This window comes from Cervus elaphus, chromosome X (assembly GCF_910594005.1).
Source record: "Cervus elaphus chromosome X, mCerEla1.1, whole genome shotgun sequence".
Taxonomy (NCBI): domain Eukaryota; kingdom Metazoa; phylum Chordata; class Mammalia; order Artiodactyla; family Cervidae; genus Cervus; species Cervus elaphus.
In genome coordinates, this window is record NC_057848.1 from 111,619,728 (window position 1) to 111,638,882 (window position 19,155).

Sequence of the window (19,155 nt, forward strand, 5' to 3'; positions counted from 1 at the left end):
TGTCCCCATCAAAAGAGCCTAGTGCAAAAGGTGGCAGGCCCCTCTCTTCTTGGCCTGCAGGCGCTGAACACGGGGTGGGGGTGGGGCAGCGGAAAGGACAAAGGTAGGCGCTTTCCATCCCTCACGGCTTTGCAGCAGAGCTGCCAGCCTCTCCCCATTCCCATCAAGGAACAGAGCACCTGCCCGAGGGAGGGCCCTGCCTCCATCTCAGTGGCCGGCCAGCAGGGCCTAGGTGTCCCAGGAGCCCAGGCACTGCAGCCCTAAGGGACAAAGACCGGCCCGACAAGGGGGAGGGGGGACGAAAGGAGTCGGCGACAGTCGGAAAACGCTGGCAAGCAAAAGCGGGCGTGGGTTGGGGCGAGAATACAAAGCCCACCTCGGGGGTTCCCAGAGGTCGCTAGGTCGGGGGTGGGGGGTACTAACGGGTGTGGGGGAGGGGAAGACGGAGAAAATTCCTCAGAGGCCGGGAATTAGGGGCGCAGCCGCTGGCAAAAAGGAGGCTGGGAGGCGGACAGAGGCCCCGGGCTAGAAAGGGCAGAGTTCGTGGGTGGGGAGAGGTGATGGCCAAGAGGTAAGAGACCCGCAGGGGCTCGGTGGCGCGAACGCTCAGCCGCGCGAGGCGCTCCGCGGGGCGGCGAGGGGCCCTCAGGAGGGGCTCCAAAGCCCCGCGCCGCGCGGAGCTGGGGACACGCGGCCCAGGGATTCCAAGGAGAGCGCAGAGTTGGGGGCACAGTGTGGGAAGAGTCTGAGAACAGAACCGTAGAGAGGCTAGGGGGGACTGTGAGGGGGCCTGACCCCTGTCCGCCCCACCTCACCTGGCGCCGGGTCGGAGTCCAGGTCTAGTGCTGAGAAAGCGCCAGCTCCCGCCGGCCCCTCCGTCCCGCGCGGGAGACCACGGACACAAAGCGGGGCCCGCGCGGGAGGAGGGGGAAGAAGAGGAGAAGGAGGGGGAGGGGAGAGAAAGGAGGAGGAGACGCCTGAGGCGCGCGAGGGGGGGGAGGAGGGGCGCCCGCCGCCCTCCGCCTGGGTCAGGGGGCGGGGCGTGAGGCTGGAGGCCGCGCTTGGCCGGCCAATGGCCACCCCGCCGGCGGGCTGGCTCGGGCGCGCCATCCCGCAGCTCACCTCGGCACCTGGGCCTTGGCTGGCCCCAGCCAATCAAACGTCTTCATTTGCATAACTGGCCCCGCCCATTCGCCCAGGCCGGGGGACACGCTCCCAGAGAACACAAAGAAGAACCCCCGTAGGGGGAGGGGGATGTCCACTTCCATGTCCCAACCCGGAGAACCTAGCATCACCTTTTCAGCGGGTTTATGAGTGTTTCACGGTCACCCTGATGAGGGGAGAAGTGGGGTTCACAGAGGCTGGTCCAAGCTCTCTTGAAAAGTTGGTACTCTTCTCCCTTGGGTCCTTCTAGCCAAGAGTTACTCTCCTGTTACAGGATACAGTTATGTTCTTCGCCTCTGCCCCCACTTCCCCCTCCCCTTTTTCCAGTCGCCCCAGTCTCTGTGCTTCCTCCCGTAGGCTGCTGCCCACTACTGGCCTTCAGCTGCACTGCAGCCCTAATCACAAGGCTCTGAGCACAATCTTAATAGATGCTTCCAACCCACCCAGAAAAGGGGAGAGGAAGGGGTTACTGTGTGAGGGTAGAAGAGAACTAGCCAAGTAGCCTTGTTACCTATGACGGCAAAAGCCAGCAATGAATAATAGGTCTAATCTTCCCAAATCATCTTGTTCCGCCTTCCCTCTCCTACCTTCAGGTCTGTACTGGGCCACAATGGTGACTGACTGGCCAGCCCGTTTCAGAGCAGCTGCAGCCTGCTCGTGAGTTGCATTCCTCAGGTTCACACCATTGACCTGTCCAAAGAGAGGTGTTGTGAGCCACCTCAAAAGGAAGAAAGGAGTTCTCTGTTGTAGCAGTTAGGAGAGGGAGATGGGTAACCCATCTCTAAGCCTACTCAGATGCCTTTCTCAGTAGCCCATCCCTGCCTATTATGATGAAACCTAAAGGTTACACCTCTAGTGTAATAATTATCTTTTGGGGGGTCAAATGTCAACCAGGGCTCAGAGCCAAGAGATATGTGTTTCTCCTTTAAGTACAAGTGTGGTCCCTGTCCCTCACGATGGATGTCTATAAAGAGAATATGTTTACTCCAGCTCTTAGCCTTCCCCCACTTCAAGAAATATTCCTTGGGGAAAGTGAGGTATTCCCTCCTCCCTTTCAGAGTGGCCCAGCTCCCATCCTCCCACCTTGCCTTTGTTTCCTCACCGATAAGATCCGGTCTCCCCTGCGCAGCTCCCCACTCAGGTCAGCTGGGCCTCCTGCCAGGATGAAGGAGACAAAAATGCCTTCTCCATCCTCACCCCCAACGATGTTGAAGCCCAGGCCTGTGGAGCCCTTGTGCAGGATGATCTTGCGGGGCTCCCTGGTGGGAAAAGAGTGGAAGAGTCAGGACAAAGTAGGTGTAAACTGTCATCCCTGTGAGGGCCAGCCTGGAACAAGGCCCACATGTCTGTAGAAGGACTTAGGTCCCTAGGTATGATACTCTGTTGCTCCCTTTCTCTCCTAAAACCTGCTTGGCCACTGTTTGCTGCCAGGTGCCAAGTTTCAGTTGTTCTTCCTCCCTTCTTCCTGAGGGCTTGGAGTGAACTTCCCAGTGGGCAGTCCCTGACTCTCTCAGGTCAATAAACCCCTACCCTGGGCTCTAGCGACCATATCGCAGAGCCCACTCACTGGTCCTCTTCCTCCCCAGATTCTCCCATCCTACCAACTGGTGTGGTGGACCCTGGGCCACAAGAAGGTGAAGCAGTTAGGGGCTGTGGAATGGCCCTGGGTTTGACTGCACTCACCACCCACAAACTGTGCGTAGGTACTTTACACATGCTCCTCCGCAGTCTCAAAAATCCACCCACCAGCTATGACCCCTCCTACTTTCTCCAACAACAGATTTAGTCACCAGCTACCATTGTGTACCCTTGCTGGGTTATGTGGGAGACAGAGATAAAGAAATCCCAGGTCCCCAAAAGGAGCTTAGGAGCCTAACCAAAGAGAGGAGCCGAGCACGTGAAAACGCCAACTAACCACGTCTAAGGAACCCCTCTGTAAATGGTCACAGTGTCATTAGGTGAGAGCAGCAGCAGCAGCTCCCGTGTAGTCACACAACCAAACCCGGCACACTTGCCCGACTCACTCTTCACTTTAAGCATCTCTCATCAGAGGAGCCCCAGGTCTGAGGCTCTCCCTCTCTTGTTCCCAGCCTCAGGTGCGGGGCTCCTCCCCTGAGACCCAGATGCCCTCCTCTTCTCCTACCTGGCATCCCCTCCAGGCCGCAGGGAGCGGAGCGGCCAGGCCCACCTCTGTGAAGCCCTCCTCCAGGCCGAGGCCGAAGCTGAGCCCAAGCCCAGGGCCAAGCCGGAGCCTGAGAACTTGCATGTCCTCTCCATGGCTCCTCCAGCTCTCCCCCCCAGCTCCGGCAGCCTACCCTTCCGGCTCCACGAGAGCCTCCCAGGCCCCACCCCGCAGAAACCTGTCCCCCGGAACCCCTGCCGGCCCGACCAGTTCCGCGAAGGTGGCCAGTTCCGCGGCAGCCGCCAAAGTGGGGCGGGGCGGATCCCTGCGAGGCCACCTGGCCCGCCAGCCCCAGCAGCCGAACTGCTCTCTTCTCTTACGTGGAATGGTTGCAACAGAGGGGGCTGCAACCGTCACAGGGCAAGAAACCCCGCACCCTCCACCCACCTCGGCCCGCTAAACACTCCATCCTACCCTTTCTCCACACTTTCGAAAGGGGGCCACACACTTGGCGCTCCCCCTGTTGGTAGAACTTGTTCCTGCAGCCACCTTTGTCCCTCCAGAGTCCGAAGGGCTCGAGAGGGGGCCTCAGACCCCAATGACAGGAGCGAGGAGGGCTTTATCCTCTTCTTTGCCATACTACAAGAAGGCCCGTGGCCACGAGAAAGGATTCCTCTCCTCCCCATCCCTAGATAGGATGAAGAGGTGGGGGTGGGGGTATTACCTGGTGAAGTCCTCTTCAGCCAGCATGTGCCTGGGGATAGGAGAGTAGCGGGCGGGGGGAACCTGAGGAGGAGCAGGGTAGCTGACCTTGCTCTCCACAGCCCCGAGATAACCCAGGCTGGAGTTATGGCTTATGTGGTTGTCAGCCAAGGCAGTAAAAGCTGGAATGGAGAAAGGGAGAGAGAAGTTCCCTGACCACTCCCCAGTGGTAGCCTCCTCCACCTTCCACCACGGGCTGCCCCCACTCCCTCAGATGCAAAAAAAAACCAGACCAAGGGATGCTGATTCCTCAGCCCTCTCCTCCCTACTCCACCCCCTAGGGTTCCTCCTCCACAGTCCCTTTCTGAATCCTGAGCTCACTCCTGTGAGTCTTAGAAAGAGCTAAAGTCAAGGCAGTCTACAAAGAAAAACATGACTAGAGGTGTGACTAATAATAACCCCTCACATCTCTGTAGCCTAATACAGTTTTCCAAGGGCTTTCTTGTCCATGATCTCGTTTGATCCTTGCAGCACTCCTATGAGGAGGGCAGCACATATATCACTAGCTCCTTTTTGCCAGAGAGGAAACTAAAGACAGGTGAAAGGGACTTTTCCAAGGACATCCAGGAAGAAGGGACACAGCTTGGATTTGCACTCAGTTCTCCCCAGCACTAGTCTTATTTTCTGCCCCCCTTCCCTCTCTCTTAACAAGGAGTATTAACTTCTTCCCCTCCAGAAACCAGAGGGTAGGGCTTCGGGCCAGGGACAGGACAGACAGGTACGTACTGCTGGCATAGTCGGGGGGTGCGTACATGTCGTTGAGGTGGAGGCTGCCTGGCTTGGCCACCTTCAGGTAGACCATATCAGACGTGTTCTTCAGTGAGGCCACAGCTTCCTCATGCCTCACATCCTGCAGATTGGTGTTGTTCACCTGGAAGAGGTCTTAGGGCTAGCACTGGGGAGAAGAAGGGAGGGCCTCCCCAGGGAACCCGGTGGGGAGTACTCTTTCAGTGAAATTCAATGGTGCTCTAGTCTGACAGAGGCCCAAGTACAGTGCTGTGAGGAGCAGAGAAGCAGAGGGTAGTGGTGGGCAGGTGAGGGAGTTCCAGCCATGAAGAGGACTAGGGGCTTGTTATCTGGGGACACACACCTCAGATGATGCTCTTGAAATTCGCCATAATGCCTAGTTCCAGAATGAGGTTCAGGGGGAGGGAGAGGCTGCTAAAGCTCCACCTCCCCACCCCGCCATTTGGGCATCCCTGGGAAGGCTGTCTCACCGCCAGCAACCGATCCCCGATCTGTAGGCGTCCATCCTTCTGAGCAGCACCCCCTTCGATGATCTTAGTGATGTAGATGCTGTTGTCTCCTGGGATGTGCTGGTTGCCAATCCCCCCAGCAATGCTGAAACCGAGGCCTGGGAGGAAGCCAGCAAGGAGTGGGAGAGTGACACAAGGAGAAGTTAGAGTGCTCAGTTAAGCCCAACCCCAATCCCCCACGCTCAGCCAAGCCACCAGCCCCACAGGAGCTTTCCCCAGGGATCCCAAACACTAGGCTGTCATCCCGTAGTCAGTAAGGGTGAGATGTGAGGTCAAGAAAGAAGACTGTGAGCTGAACTGGGGAGGTAGGCAGGGGGTGAGGGGATTCCCTTCCAATTCCTATAGGGCCAACTAGGGGCCTCTGGCCAGAGCACAGGAACCCAGAGGGCCGCACCTTTGGGCCCTTTGAGCAGATTGACCTCCATGATGGTCTCTGGTGGAGGCTGTCGCCTCCGTACCACCAACCGCACCACAGGGCCAGCCTCCTTCAGTGCCTCCACGGCCCGGCTGTGCACCACCTCCGACACGTCCACTTCATTCACCCGCAGCACACAGTCATTCACCCTGCGGGGGAAGCCCAAGAGGCATGACACTCTGCCACCGCCCCTCCACCCTCCCTCCCACCTCCTCCTCTTTCTCTCTCCTCCCCTCATCTCCCCCTCCCCCTCTCAGATCTAATGGAAGGGTCATCCTGTCAGGCGGCCCTCCTCCCCCCTCACCTCCATTCTGTCCCTGCAACCCCTGGCCCTGCTTCTAGACCACCTCACCCCAGCCTCCCATCCATGGCAGCTGCTCCACCAGGGATAATCTTGGTAATAAAGATTCCAGGGTCATCGGGGACATGGGGGTTGTCGATGCCACCTGCAATGCTGAAGCCCAGGCCAGAATTTCCCTGCAGAAAGAAGTGGAGAGGCATGGTCTGCTCAAACAGGAGGCATAAGGAACGGTTTCTGGGACCCCCTCTACCCCTGCCCCTCCCCAGAGCAGCTTCTCCAGGCCTCAGAGGGGGCCATGGCAGGCTGGGGCACATTCGTCACAAATCTGGCAGATTCCCACCCTGTGCTGACCATTCTGGCACGGAGGCCTCAGCGAAGCCATCCTCTCCCCAATTCCCCAGGCCTCAGCAAGCAAGGTCAATTAATGTTTATTAGTTGGTTGATTAGGCTTCCCAGTTGGCGCTAGAGGTAAAGAACCTGCCTTCCAATGCAGGAGACATAAGAGATCTGGGTTCAGTCCCCGGGTTGGGAAGATCCCCTGGAGAAGGGCATGGCAACCCACTCCAGTATTCTTGCTTGGAGAATCCCGTGGACAGAGGAGCCTGGTGGGCTATGGTTCATAGGGTTGCACAGAGTCCGACATGACTGAAGCAACTTAGCACACACAGTCGGTTGATTGATTAATGTAGTGATGCAGCCTCTGAGGGCCGTTTCCCCATCCTCTCAATGTAGGTCCCCGTGAGTCTTGAGGCCAAGATTCAGGAACCCCCCCACCTGGTTCTAACCCTCCCCTCCCATTTCATCCTGCCCCACTGCCAGACTCACCCGCTCAAGGACTATCTCCTCATACTTGAACATGCCATCGCTGCCATTCACCTGAGGAAAGACACAGGCAGGACCCTGAGTGCCTCCTGCCTAGCCTTCCCCACCCCAACCATCTGCCCGCTGGTCAACCTGCTTATCCCCCTACTCCCTGCAGAGTAGGGAAGCCCAAATTGACCCTGGGATACCTCTTGGGACAGGCTGACCCTGAGGAGGCTCCCCTCCCCTTGCTTCCAGCCACATCAGGCCAAATCCAGCTGCTCACTTAGCCCAGATCAATTGTCTGGGACTGAGGCAGTCAGTGCTGCAGTCACCAAGAGGCTGGGCTCTGGGGCCTCAGGGTTCACTAGGAGGGATGCAGGGCTGGCCCGAGGGGGATGGCAGAAATGGACCATGGCGGGCAGACCATGCCACACATAGCATCTATGCCTGGATGGGAACCTACTCCTCTCTGAACAACAGGTCTCCCTGACTTGGGAGTCACAGACTCCCATCATGTCAGAGCTAGAAAGGCAGCAGCCACCATCTTGTTCAACCTCTCCCATGTGATAGACAGTGACACTGAAGACCAACCTCTCCCATGTGACAGACAGTGACACTGAGGACCAAAGAGGACACAGGTTGTGCCTAAGTGTATATTGGGAGTTAGTGGCAGAGCAAGGGCTAGAACCTGGATCTCCAGGTGCTCTTTTGAATAAAGCAAGCTTGCCGAGGCCATTGATGTTCTGGCCTGTCAATCGCCTTGCCCATTAAAGCTCATGGGCAAAAGAAAAGCTGCCCCCTCAGAGTACCTCATGAATCTTCATTCTGCCTCTCCTTCTGTGTCCCCAAGAACCCAATTCCTCCAGTGGGCAGAAGGAGTCAAAATCTTAATCCATTTTCTATCCAGGGGCTTTTGATCCTGAATGCTTTGTGTTTCTCAGCAGAAAGGGATCTGGTCAGGAGTCAGGGCAAAGCCAAGGGCGGAACAGGAGCAGAGTGGACAAGGTTCCCCATTTGGAAGAAGCTGATGACCCACAGATTAACTGGCAGCAGAGTCCATGGCCTTCAACATGCAGTAGTCATGGGAGGAGAAGCAAGGGAAAGGGATGGAAACACAGGGTTGGTCTGACCAACCCACAGAAGTAGCCTCCCACGCGGGACAAACTTGTGGCCACTGCCAAGTGAAAATGTGATTCTGGACAGACAAGTAGCACCTGCTCCCTGGCTCTCATTCTCATCCCCACGAATGGAGGAGCCCTCTTGCCTCTCTCCCCAGAGAACCTGGTGCCCCTCCCCCCATCTTTGGCTGTGAGGTCCCTTTCCTGACCCCTGATCTTCTCCTCTGAAGAAGGAAGCTGCAGACCCAGGGTGAAGATTCCTCTGCATGCCCTGCTCTGCTTCCCTGCTTCTGCCTTCACCTCACAGCTCTGGCTTTGAAAAGCAGAGAGGCTAATCATGCCTCCACCTTTCCTGAGCCTGGCCCCAGGACTTTTTGCCCTGCAGCCCTAGGAGCTGGTGGGAAGATTCTTGCTGCAGCCTGACTCTTGTCTCTGATCCCAGGAGGAAGAACTGATGGCTCTTAAGAGCCCCGAAAGAACACAGCTGCCTGAAGTACCATGCAACAGACACACAGGCAAAAGGATCTCCATGCAGCTCTTTTGTGCATCTGGTATACCATGTGTGCCCACATGTGAGAGCCATGCTTCAAGCCCAGCTCCGGCAAGACTCAGCAGCTCCTGGCTTCCACGCTCCAGTCTCGCATTGTCCCCGTCAAGGAACCCATTCCCAGGGCCAGGAGCCATCCAGGGATCAGTCCTGGCAAAGAAACCTTGACCAACTGGCCCACCTAGCCTTGGGACTGGCATTTATCTCCCAGTTGAGCCAGACAAGCACAAGAGAGTGTTTACAAGGGTAGGGCCCCAGGGTGGAGGGGGAAAGGAGAGAGGGGAACCCGCTGGAGAGGGCAAGGGGCCAAAGCAAGGGACACAGGAAACAGTCGGTGTGAACAGGCAGAAGGGCAGACTGAGGACTCCTTTCCCCAGGAAGTCCCCATGCTTGCTTCTGAGTGAGAGCACATCCGATCCCCAGAGGGGGACAGAGGTGGCCAGAACGGTCACCAGCTTGGGGCAGCCAGCACCTGCCCTCCCCAGCAAAGCCTCCTCCTCCCCTCTCCCTACCCTGGGGGCTGCAGAGCTGAATAACCAGACAGGCCCTCCGCCATGCATGCCAGGGACCTGGCTCTGCCGGCCCAGCCTCCATTTTGCTGCTTCTCCCACAGATGCTCCTTCCATTTTCTAAGCTGGCAGTTTAGGCTGGGAGTAGAAGCCGGAGTTGTGCCCAGCACCCAGGGGTTCCCAAGCTGTGCCAAGTCAGGGCTGGGGGGCTAAGTTTTCCCACATCTAGGGGTACCCCAGAGGGACATGCCCCACCGGGGCCAGTCCCTAAACCATAGCAGCTGCCCCTTGCCTGGCTCCAGGCACCATGCCTGTTCTGGAGCGAGGAAGATTGCTTCAGCTCCCCCCTCAGCACACACACACTTCAGAGCTGCTTGGACAAAAGAGTCCATCCTTCTCAGCAGCCTCTCAGCCTTGCTTGGGACGTGTCTCTTGCCTCCTCCCCCTCCCTCCCTTGCCTGTCAAGCGCCTCTCACCAGGGACACCGCACATGCACACACACACATAGAGGCACACACATGCACACACTTGCAGCCACATGCTCACACACATATACATGTGGCCACACACACATACGGGCAAACACAGCCAAAGCCGCAGCTTCATCTACAGAGACACCTCCACATTCAGAGAGACATCCCCACATGTCCATGTGCACATTCACACACAAAGGGATGGAGAGGGACTCATGGCATCAGGGGATGAAGCTTGGCGAGCTGGGCACATGGGCTCCTCAACATAGATTCACAGGCGCTCCACTGCCTCACTGCCTTTCTCTACACACCTCAACATACATACACACACACACACATGTCCCCGCTACGCAGAGCACCATGCCCCCTCCTCCCCTCCTGTGGAGACACACACCACACACAGCCCCCGCAGAACCTCCCGCCCCCTGTCAGACACAGAGACACTGCTCAACCCCCACACCAAGAAGAACCCAATCCCCCCACACAGGAAAATGAGCCCCTCCGCCATACCTTCACCTCCTGACACACAGCTCCTCCCAATCCCCTCCAAATGGAGACCCCCAAACGGACACACACAGAGAAGCACACATTTCCAACCATCTCTCTTGGGCCAGCTGCAGTGCTGGGGCTCAGGGTCTGCTGGCTTGGAGCCCCAGGAACCCCTGCTGCACTCCAGGCCTCTAGGCCCCCCACTCCCCAGCCCCCCTGGGTTGCCCCCCCCCGCACCCCCCCCGCACCCCCCCCGCACCCCCCCTCCCCCGTCCATACCTGCTCATACCAATCCCGGCCTGTACAGGTGCACTCTGGCCACCAGCTGGGGCCGCTGCCGTTGAGTTTGGGGGTGCTCTTGCCCGGGACTGGCTTAGGGGGCACTGGTCCCACATCCCGGCCGGTGGGGATGAGCTTGGCCTTGGTGCGGGGGGTGGGGGTGGCCCCCGCCTGCGAGGGCAGGGTCTGCGAGCTGTAGCCCCCATAACCGGCACTGGCTCCATTGCCCCCACCTGGCCCGTAGGGGTCGGGTACCTGCCAGTCCCCGTAGCTGGGAGGCTCGAGGCGCCGCAGGGCGGCCAGGCGGGTCACCTCGTAGCACTCGGGGCACTTACAGCAGTGCTGGTGCTTGTGCATCGCACTGCCCCCCGCGGCTCGGACCCCCCAGCCCACGCCGGTTTCCACGCCGCCGCCGCTGCCACCGCCGGGCTCCCGGGCACACTCACACTGCTCGGACCAGGAAGGGGGGGGCACCCGTTGGGGCGCCCGGGCGGAGCGGGGCCTGGGGCCGGGCGGGCGTCCCGGGGCCTCTGCCCCCACGCTGCCCCGCACCCACGGCTCCCCCTCCAGCACTGGCGGCTCCGTGTCGCCCGTCGTGGCTCCTGGGCCGAGGCCCAGCGGCAAAGAAGAAGCGGGAGCCTGGGCAGAAGCTGGGTGCTGCGAGGACCGCTCCTGCACTGGTCCCCAGGATGGATCTGAGTGGAGTCAAGAGCATCTCTCCCTGGCTCCGTTCTCAGTTGATTCCAGCCAATCAGCGTGCAGAATCAGGCAGCGGCAGCGGCAGCGGCAGGAATGCTAAACAGCGGCTCCTTAAAGGAACAGAGGCAGTGGCGCCCCCAGGCTCAGCCCCAGCTCCCCAGATATCCGAGGTAGGGCTGACCCTAGGTCGGGGACAGGGGACTTAGGCCACGGGTGAGCTCAGCTCTCAATTTCATGCCCCTTTATCTCCAATTTCATCCTGTCCTCCGCCCACTCCACCCCACCCCACCCTACTACCAAGGGGGAGTTGCAGAGAGATGCTCAATGGGTCCCCGGCCTTGCTCTGAGCTGGGGCCACCAGAAGTAAAGACTTGAGGCGGCAGAAGCGATCCAAGGGACGTTAGAACAGAGGGAGGGAGGTGCTCTCTCCTAACGGGACCAAGGAAGAGGACAGCTCAGGAGGCTATTCTCTTGTCAGTGCCTCTTCCTCGGGACTATTGTTCTCTCAGTCTCTAGGCCCTGAAATGACTGCAACCTAACACTTGACCTGCTTCTATCACCAATGAGGGACTCACACCTAGAACAAGAGGAGAGGAAAGCTCTAAGCTTTTATCCCTGGTGCACAGATTCCTGTCTCCTCCACTCCAGTCCTGCATGGTTATCATGGAGGAAAGCACTTCAAGATGCCAAGAGAGTAAAGAAAGTCCAGGGCAGGAGGAAAGGTAAGAAGAGGTCTAAAATGAAAGAAATCTGGGGGTCTAGAGAAGAAGTTGGGAATACTTGTCCAAGGACATCTTCTTAACCGCTCTTGGCTCAGCCTGTTGGTGGATGGAAGAAGGATGACATGCTGGGAAAACGTGTCATTTTGCTGTTCTTGTTTTGTCATTAGCTACCAGTTATTGAGTCTTTACAAAGTCCTAAGTGCTTTACATGCAAACAAAACCCCTACCAAAGTGCTACTATTATTATCTGACTTATACCAATGAGAAATTGAGGCTCAGGGATGTTAATGCAGCTAGGTTACACAGGTGGAAGTGACGGAATCCGAGCCATTTGACTCAAGTCCACACTCAGAACTGCTCAAGTACAACAGGTCTATTCTAACTTCTGCAGATCTCAGATCAATGAACATTTGTTGCACACCTACTCTGTGCAAGGCCTTGATCTAGGCCCTAGGGCTACAGAAATTTATTCCTAATTCAACAAATATTCTCTGAGCATGTGCTATGTGCCAGACACTGTTCTAGGATTTAAGGACATAGCAGCAAACAGGGGGAAAAAAAACACGCAATAAATCCTTGCCCTTGGGGAGTTTACATTCTAGTGATAGGACACAGACAAAAATTAGTACAATAAATAAGTGAAGTATATACTACTGTATATGGTGATAAGTGCTGTGGGAAAAAAGAAAAAGCAGAAAAAGAGGGATTGGGAGTACTAGGGAAGGATATGAGGTTGTGATCATCTTTTCTTCAAGTTTTTTACCTCTATATTTTAAAAGGAAAATTTTCAAACATACTCAAAAACTGAAAGAATTTTACAGGGATCAGCCAATTGCCACCTAGATTTGCTTAACATTTTACTATACTTGCTTTATCACATATACATCCTTCACATATCCTCTTTAGCTTTTTTAAAAATGAAAATTTACAAACATACCGAAATGCTGAAAGAATAGTACAATGAACTTCTATATATCTTCCTCATAGAGCCAACAACTGGCAATGTTTTGTTATATTTGCTCTATCAATCGATCTACAATTTTTTCTGAATCATTCAAATGTAAGTTACAGATTTCATTACACACCTCCCCTAAATATTTTGGCATTCATTGTGTGGGGATAAAGACATTCTCCAGTAATACGAATATGACATGTAAGAAAATTACAATTATTGCATATCGTTTAATGCCCAGTCTCTGGCATGCTACAGTCCATGGGGTCTCAAAGAGTTGGACATGACTTAGCGGCTAAACAACAACAATTTCCAGTCTCTATTCAAGTTTCTCCAAACTTGTCTTTTATGTTTTTTAACATCAGAATCTAATCACGGCTGTCACATTGCATTTGTGTCTTTAGCCACTAGAACAGCCCCAATATTAACAGAAAAAATTTTTATTTTGCAATAATTATAGATTTACAAGGAAACTGCATAAATAGTACAGAGAGGGCCTGTGTACCCTTAACCCAGTTTTACTCAATAATTGCATCTTACCTAATTATAGTACAATATCAAAACCAGGAAATTGACATTGGTACAATGTGTGTATAGTTCTATACCATTTTACCACATGTAGAGATTCCTATAACAACCATTGCAATCAAGATACAAAACTATTTTGTCACCACAAAGACCTATTGGTGTCATCAGTTTAAAAGATAGAGGAAAGTGTAAAAAAACCTTAACTCTATTTAGGTCTCTTTACCCTGTCTCATTTATACTATGGTTATCTTTAATATTTCCTCTACATATATTGAGCTCCACATCAGATGATACTATACCTATTGCTTCAACCATCAGACATTATTTAGACAATTCAAGAGAAGAAGGAAAATCTGTTGTACTTATGTTTTTATTCATTCTATTCTTTCTTCCTTCCTGATGTTCCAAGAGTTCTTCTTTTATCATTTCCTTTCTCTTTTGTGCACTGTCTTTAACCACTTTTAGGGTGAGTCTGCTGGTGTCAAGTTCTCGTAGCTTTCCTTTTTCTAAGGATATCTTGATTTCTCCCTCATTTCTGAAGGATATTTTCACTAAATATAGCATTCAGGCTTGGCAGTTCTTTTAACACTTGAAATATGTTGTGCCACTTCCTCTGGTCACCATGGTTTCTGGTGAGAAATCACTGATTCTTGAATTGTTTTCCCCCTGTTGATAAAGTGGTGTTTCTGTCTTACTGCTTTCAAGATTTTCTCTTGGTCTGGTTTTTAAAAGTTTGATTATAATATGTCTTGACATGGATTTCTTAATCCTGTTTGAGATTTGTTCAGCTTCTTGAATCTGTAGGTTTATGTCTTGCCAGATTGGGGGGATTTTCAGCCATCGTTTCTTGAGGACTTCTTTGGCCCCACTCTCTTTTTCTTCTTCTGGGACTCCCTGATAACATGAGTGTTAGGTCTTTTGTTATAGTTCCACATGTCTCTGAGGCTCTGATCATTGTTTTTTTTAAGACTATTTTCCCACTGTTATTCAGATCTGGTAATTTCTAATGTTCTATCTTCCAGTTCATTGATTTTTTTTTCTTGTCTTCTCCATCCTGCTGATGAGCCCATATTCTCAGTTTTTTGGTTTGGTTATTGTATTCTTCCATTCTAAAATTTCTATCTGATACTCCATCATATCTGTTTCTCTGCTAAGACTTTCCATCTTTTTCATTTGTTTCCAACCTATTTGTAATTGCTCATTGAAGCATTTTTTTCCCTAATGTTGGCTCCTTTATACTCATTCTCAGATCATTGAAAACTCTCTGTCATCTTGGTGTTGGCATCTGTTGATTAGTTCTTATTCATGGTGAGGATCTCCTGGTTCCTGGTATGATGAGTGAATTTCCAATGCATCGTAGACATTTTTGGATATTATGTTATCAGACTCTAGATCCTACTTAAATCTTTTGTTTTGGATAGGCATTTTCTGACACTGTTGCCATCAGTGGAAGGGGCCATTGCCTGGCTACTGCCAGGAAGGGGTAGAAGTTCAAGTTGTTCCCTGCTTAACATTGGTTGATACCCAAAGAGGGGGGGGTTCTTTACTGCTGGGCAAGTGTGGGAGTTCCAGCTCCCCACAGGGCCTCCACTGACACCTCCTTGGCTGGGGAAGGGTTGAAGGGCCTCCTTCCTGCTCCCAGGTGGCTTCCACTCACCACGGGTGGGGGTGCAGGTGGGGGTGAAGATGATAGAGGACTGGGGTGGGGAGGGGAGGAGGAGCAGGGCAGCAGCAAAAGTCTTGACTCTCCACTAGGCCTTCCTCTGATACTCTGATGCCATGCTGGGTAACCTGTGGGGATGGAAGTCCAGACTCCCTACTTAGACACCACCCCAGGGAGCCTGGGGAGCCTGGCAAGAGGGAAAGTCTTGGTTTCCACTTGGGTCTTTGCTGGCTGGAGTGGGTGGAGCTGCAGTTTTTTGTTTTTGTTTTTCTGTAATGTCTGGTTGCAGGAGAGTGGTTATTGTCTAAGAGTTTTGTGTTGTCCAACTAAGCTGCCCATTTGCTAGTCTTTGGGCTAGAGAGAGCAGGCTTTTACTGAGGCTTTTTTTGGTCTGTGCCTACTGGCACTTCCAGGCTGGCTTCTCCAGCCTACAGTCTGGGATACAAGGCAACAAGAAAACCCAGGGAGCTCACTTAGTCAAAACTGCCCTTTTCTCCCCCTTTTAGAGTCTTCCTATGTTTGTTTTTACATATCACATGCAGAGTTTTAGCTGTCCTTATTGGGAGAAATAGGGAGAAGTATGTCTACTCCAGCTGAGTCCAGAACTAGAAGTCTCCCATCCTTTTTTTAAAAAAGTATTTATTTATTTATTTATTTTGGCTGCACTGGGTCTCAGTTGAGACATGTGGCATCTTTTTTTAGTTGCAGCATGAAAACTCTTCTTTAGTTCTGGCATGTGGGATATAGTTTCTTGAGCAGGGATCAAACCCAGGCCCCCTGCATTGGGAGGTAGAAGTCTTAGCCACTGTATCACCAGGGAAGTCCCCCCATCTTTTTTTTTTTTTTTCCCCATCTTTTTTTAAATTAATGACATTGGCTTTTTGAAAAGTACAAGTTAGTTGTCTTGTAGAATATCCTATTTCTGGATTTGCTTGTTTTTTTTTTCCTCATGGTGTCATTTATCTTGTTCCTCTATACCCTGTATTGCTGTAAACTGGACATTAGAATAGAGGCAATCTTTTTTTTTTTCATTTATTTTTATTAGTTGGAGGCTAATTACTTCACAACATTGCAGTGGGTTTTGCCATACTAGAGGCAATCTTAAATAGGTTCTTCAATGTAGACATCACTGAAAATGATATTTGAACAAAGATTTGAGGGAGGTGAGGAAGAAAGTCATGCAGAAGTGTATACCTAGCAAGGAAACAGTCAATGCAAAGGTCCTGGATAAGGAATGCATCTGGCTTGTTCAAGGAACAGCAAGGAGAACCAAGTAGCTGGAGCAGAGTGGGAGGGGTGGATGTACTAGCAGATAAGATCAGAGATTTCGAAGGAGACCAGATTGTATACAGTCTGTAGGACATTGAAGGACTTTGGCTTTATTCTGAGATGGGGAGCCATTGGAGAGTTTTGTGCAGAGAACTGACATGATCTGACTTGTGTTTAGCAATATCACTCTGGCTTCTGAGAATGGGTGACAGGAGACAAAGGTGAATCAGTGAGACCAGTCAGGAGGTTTATTACAGTGATTCAAATGAAAGGTGATGGTGGTTAGGACCATGATGTAGCATTGGAGGTGATAAGAAGTGATTGGATTCTGTATGTATTTCGAGGAGTAAGTCAACAGGATTTGCTGACAGATTGAATATGAGGTGTTACAAGATTTTTTGGCCAGAGCAACTGTAAAGGTGAAATTGTCATTGACTGAGATGAGTACCACTTTAAGGAAGAGGTCATTTGGGGGAAAAAGATCAGGTGTCCAGATTTAGACATTTGAGTTTGAGATGTCTATCGGATATCCCAGTGGTGATAAATAGTAAACAGGCCTTGTCACCGGGGTGCTCTAAGCTGGAGAAAAGGAAATACAGAAGAAGGTCATTACAGTAACTTCAAAAAGTGCTATTTCAGAGGGTATATAAGAAAGCAAGTTATCAACTCTATTTGTGGGTGACGAGGGGCTTATGAAAAGTGTCATAAGAGATGACATTTTTAGTTTGGTCCTGAAGGGTGACTAGGTGTTCATTAGGCAGAGAAAAGTACAACTCAGTTGTTTTATGGAATATCCTACCTCTGTATTTGTTTGGTTTTCTGTATTTCTTAGCCCCTGGCACACAGTGGTTGCTCAATCATACCTAATCCAGTCACTAGTTGTGTGACTGGCAATTACTTTACCTCTTGAGCTTCAGTTTATCTGTGAAATGGAAATAATCATAGGGGTTTTGTGGGGATTAAATGTAAAACATTGAGCACTTTACCTAGTACACAGTGGATTAGGGTTAATTATTATTCATGACCAAGTCTAGGCTACTCTGGTAACTCAGGACAATAAAGTCTTTTATATACTCAGCAGTTTGTCAATACTACAGAGTGCTAGACTCTTTTCTTACATCCAAAAAGTAGCTCAGGAGAAAAACTGCTAAGCCTGGAGTGAATGGAGAGGGTTAAACTCCCTTCCTCATGCCTGATCTCCACTGACTGCCCCCCTTCACATTTTCATTTTAATGAATATGAGTAAAATCCATTTACATTCATAGTGAGCTTCTCCCCACTCTAACAGGCTCCCTGATGCTCAGACTGGACATGATTGGCAACCCTGGGAAGAGGTCATCAACCCTGAGATGCTTTGACACTTGGAACCCCCTCCCAACTGCTAGACCTCCAGCCTGAGACCTCAGGGAGACAGGCGCCCCCTACAGGTGGAAAACAACCCCTGCCCCTGCAGGCGATTGAGATTGTTAGGCAGCTAGGCTGCCTGATGAAGGTGAAAGAGGAGAGTGAAAGAGTTGGCTTAAAACTCAACATTCAGAAAACTAAGATCATGGCATCTGTTCCCATCACTTCATGGCAAATAGATGGGTAAACAGTGGAAACAGTGAGAGACTTTATTTTGGGGGGCTCCAAAATCACTGCAGATGGTGACTGCAGCCATGAAATTAAAAGACGCTTGCTCCTTGGAAGAAAAGTTATGATCGACCTAGACAGCATATTAGAAAGCAGAGACATTACTTTGCCAACAAAGGTCCGTCTAGTCAAAGCTATGGTTTTTCCAGTAGTGATGTATGGATGTGAGAGTTGGACTGTAAAGAAAGCTGAGCGCCAAAGAATCGATGCTTCTGAAGTGTGGTGTTGGAGAAGATTCTTGAGAGTCCCTTGGACTGCATGGAGATCCAACCAGTCCATCCTAAATGAAATCATTCCTGAATATTCATTGGAAGGACTGATGCTGAAGCTGAAACCTCAATACTTTGGCCACCTGATGCGAAGAACTGACTCATTTGAAAAGACCCTGATACTGGGAAAGATTGAAGGCGGGAGGAGAAGGGGATGACAGAGGATGAGATGGTTGGATGGCATCACTGAGTCAATGGACATGAGTTTGAGTAAACCCTGGGAGTTGGTGATGGACAGAGAGGCCTAGCATGCTGCAGTCCATGGGTCATGGAGTCGGACACGACTGAGCAACTGAACTGAACTGACAATGAGACTGCGGCCACCGAGGAACCTGATACAGGATTTGGGAGGAGAGTGACTATTTCTGACTTCCATCCACGGTCTCTCCAACGCCCTCAGCAAATTGACAGGATGAGGGTATGACAATCTGGGCTCATTCTCAAAAGCACAGCTTCCTTGGGTGACCCCAGTCTTTTTGTGTGAAGAAATAACCACTCTTGCCCCAAAGCCCTTGGGGCTTTTCACCTAGGAGCCAGAGATCAGGTTTGCTGAAACTGGGAAGTTTCTGCTTTGCGAGTGAGGGACATTGTTATGGGTGTGCATTCTTGGTGGACGGGAATTCTAGCACATTGGGCATGGGATGGAATAATTTTGATGATTAGTTCACTAAAGTATCAAGATTTCTCCACCACCCCCAATGAATGGATTAGGAAAATCCTACTTCCACCCATTAAGATAAAAAGGTCCTATAGGAGTTTCTTAGTGTCTTTCCTCAATTAGATTTCTCTATGGAGTAGAGAGAGAGCCTGAAATATGTTGACACCTGTGATGAGGCATATAGCACAACGAGAGGGAAAGAAACAAAAAGAACAGGGGAATGGTAACACAGAATTTGACAGCTTGCTAGTCCTGTGTCTGGTTTGGAGCTAGCAAATCCTGTCAGCTCTGTGCTCTGTCTGTTAGGACCATGCTGTAGTATCCCATCATCATGACGGCCTTTGGGAACCAGAAATCCACAGCTATTCCTCCTAGTAACCTAGCATTCTGGCCCAGGAGTAGGTCCAAGCAGGCCAAAGCTGTGGGCACAATAATCCCTGCACTTGGAAGTCATCTCTTCACTCAGTGCAGCAGGAGCTTCATTGTGGCAGAGCCCCAAGCCATGGCAAACTTAGGGGGGAGCT

General features: G+C 51.8%; 1 protein-coding gene across 5 annotated transcripts in view; it reads right to left on the minus strand.

Annotated features, from left to right (window-relative positions):
* DLG3 (discs large MAGUK scaffold protein 3) overlaps positions 1-10,945 on the minus strand; it is a 54,653-nt gene extending 43,708 nt beyond the window's left edge. The window contains exons 1-9 of one of the 5 annotated variants that reach the window (XM_043896220.1): positions 10,240-10,945; positions 6,846-6,896; positions 6,072-6,196; positions 5,699-5,868; positions 5,266-5,402; positions 4,775-4,919; positions 4,011-4,170; positions 2,267-2,423; positions 1,752-1,854 (exon numbers count right to left, since the gene is read on the minus strand). In XM_043896220.1, the coding sequence (XP_043752155.1) occupies positions 1,752-1,854; positions 2,267-2,423; positions 4,011-4,170; positions 4,775-4,919; positions 5,266-5,402; positions 5,699-5,868; positions 6,072-6,196; positions 6,846-6,896; positions 10,240-10,596 (1,405 nt within the window). In that variant the 5' untranslated portion in view covers positions 10,597-10,945. Of the gene's footprint in view, positions 1-815; positions 990-1,751; positions 1,855-2,266; positions 2,424-3,307; positions 3,755-4,010; positions 4,171-4,774; positions 4,920-5,265; positions 5,403-5,698; positions 5,869-6,071; positions 6,197-6,845; positions 6,897-10,239 lie in introns of those variants that run through there. The other 4 variants (XM_043896219.1, XM_043896218.1, XM_043896221.1 and 1 more) reach the window with 4 other exon arrangements.
* Positions 10,946-19,155: the final 8,210 nt, after the last annotated feature.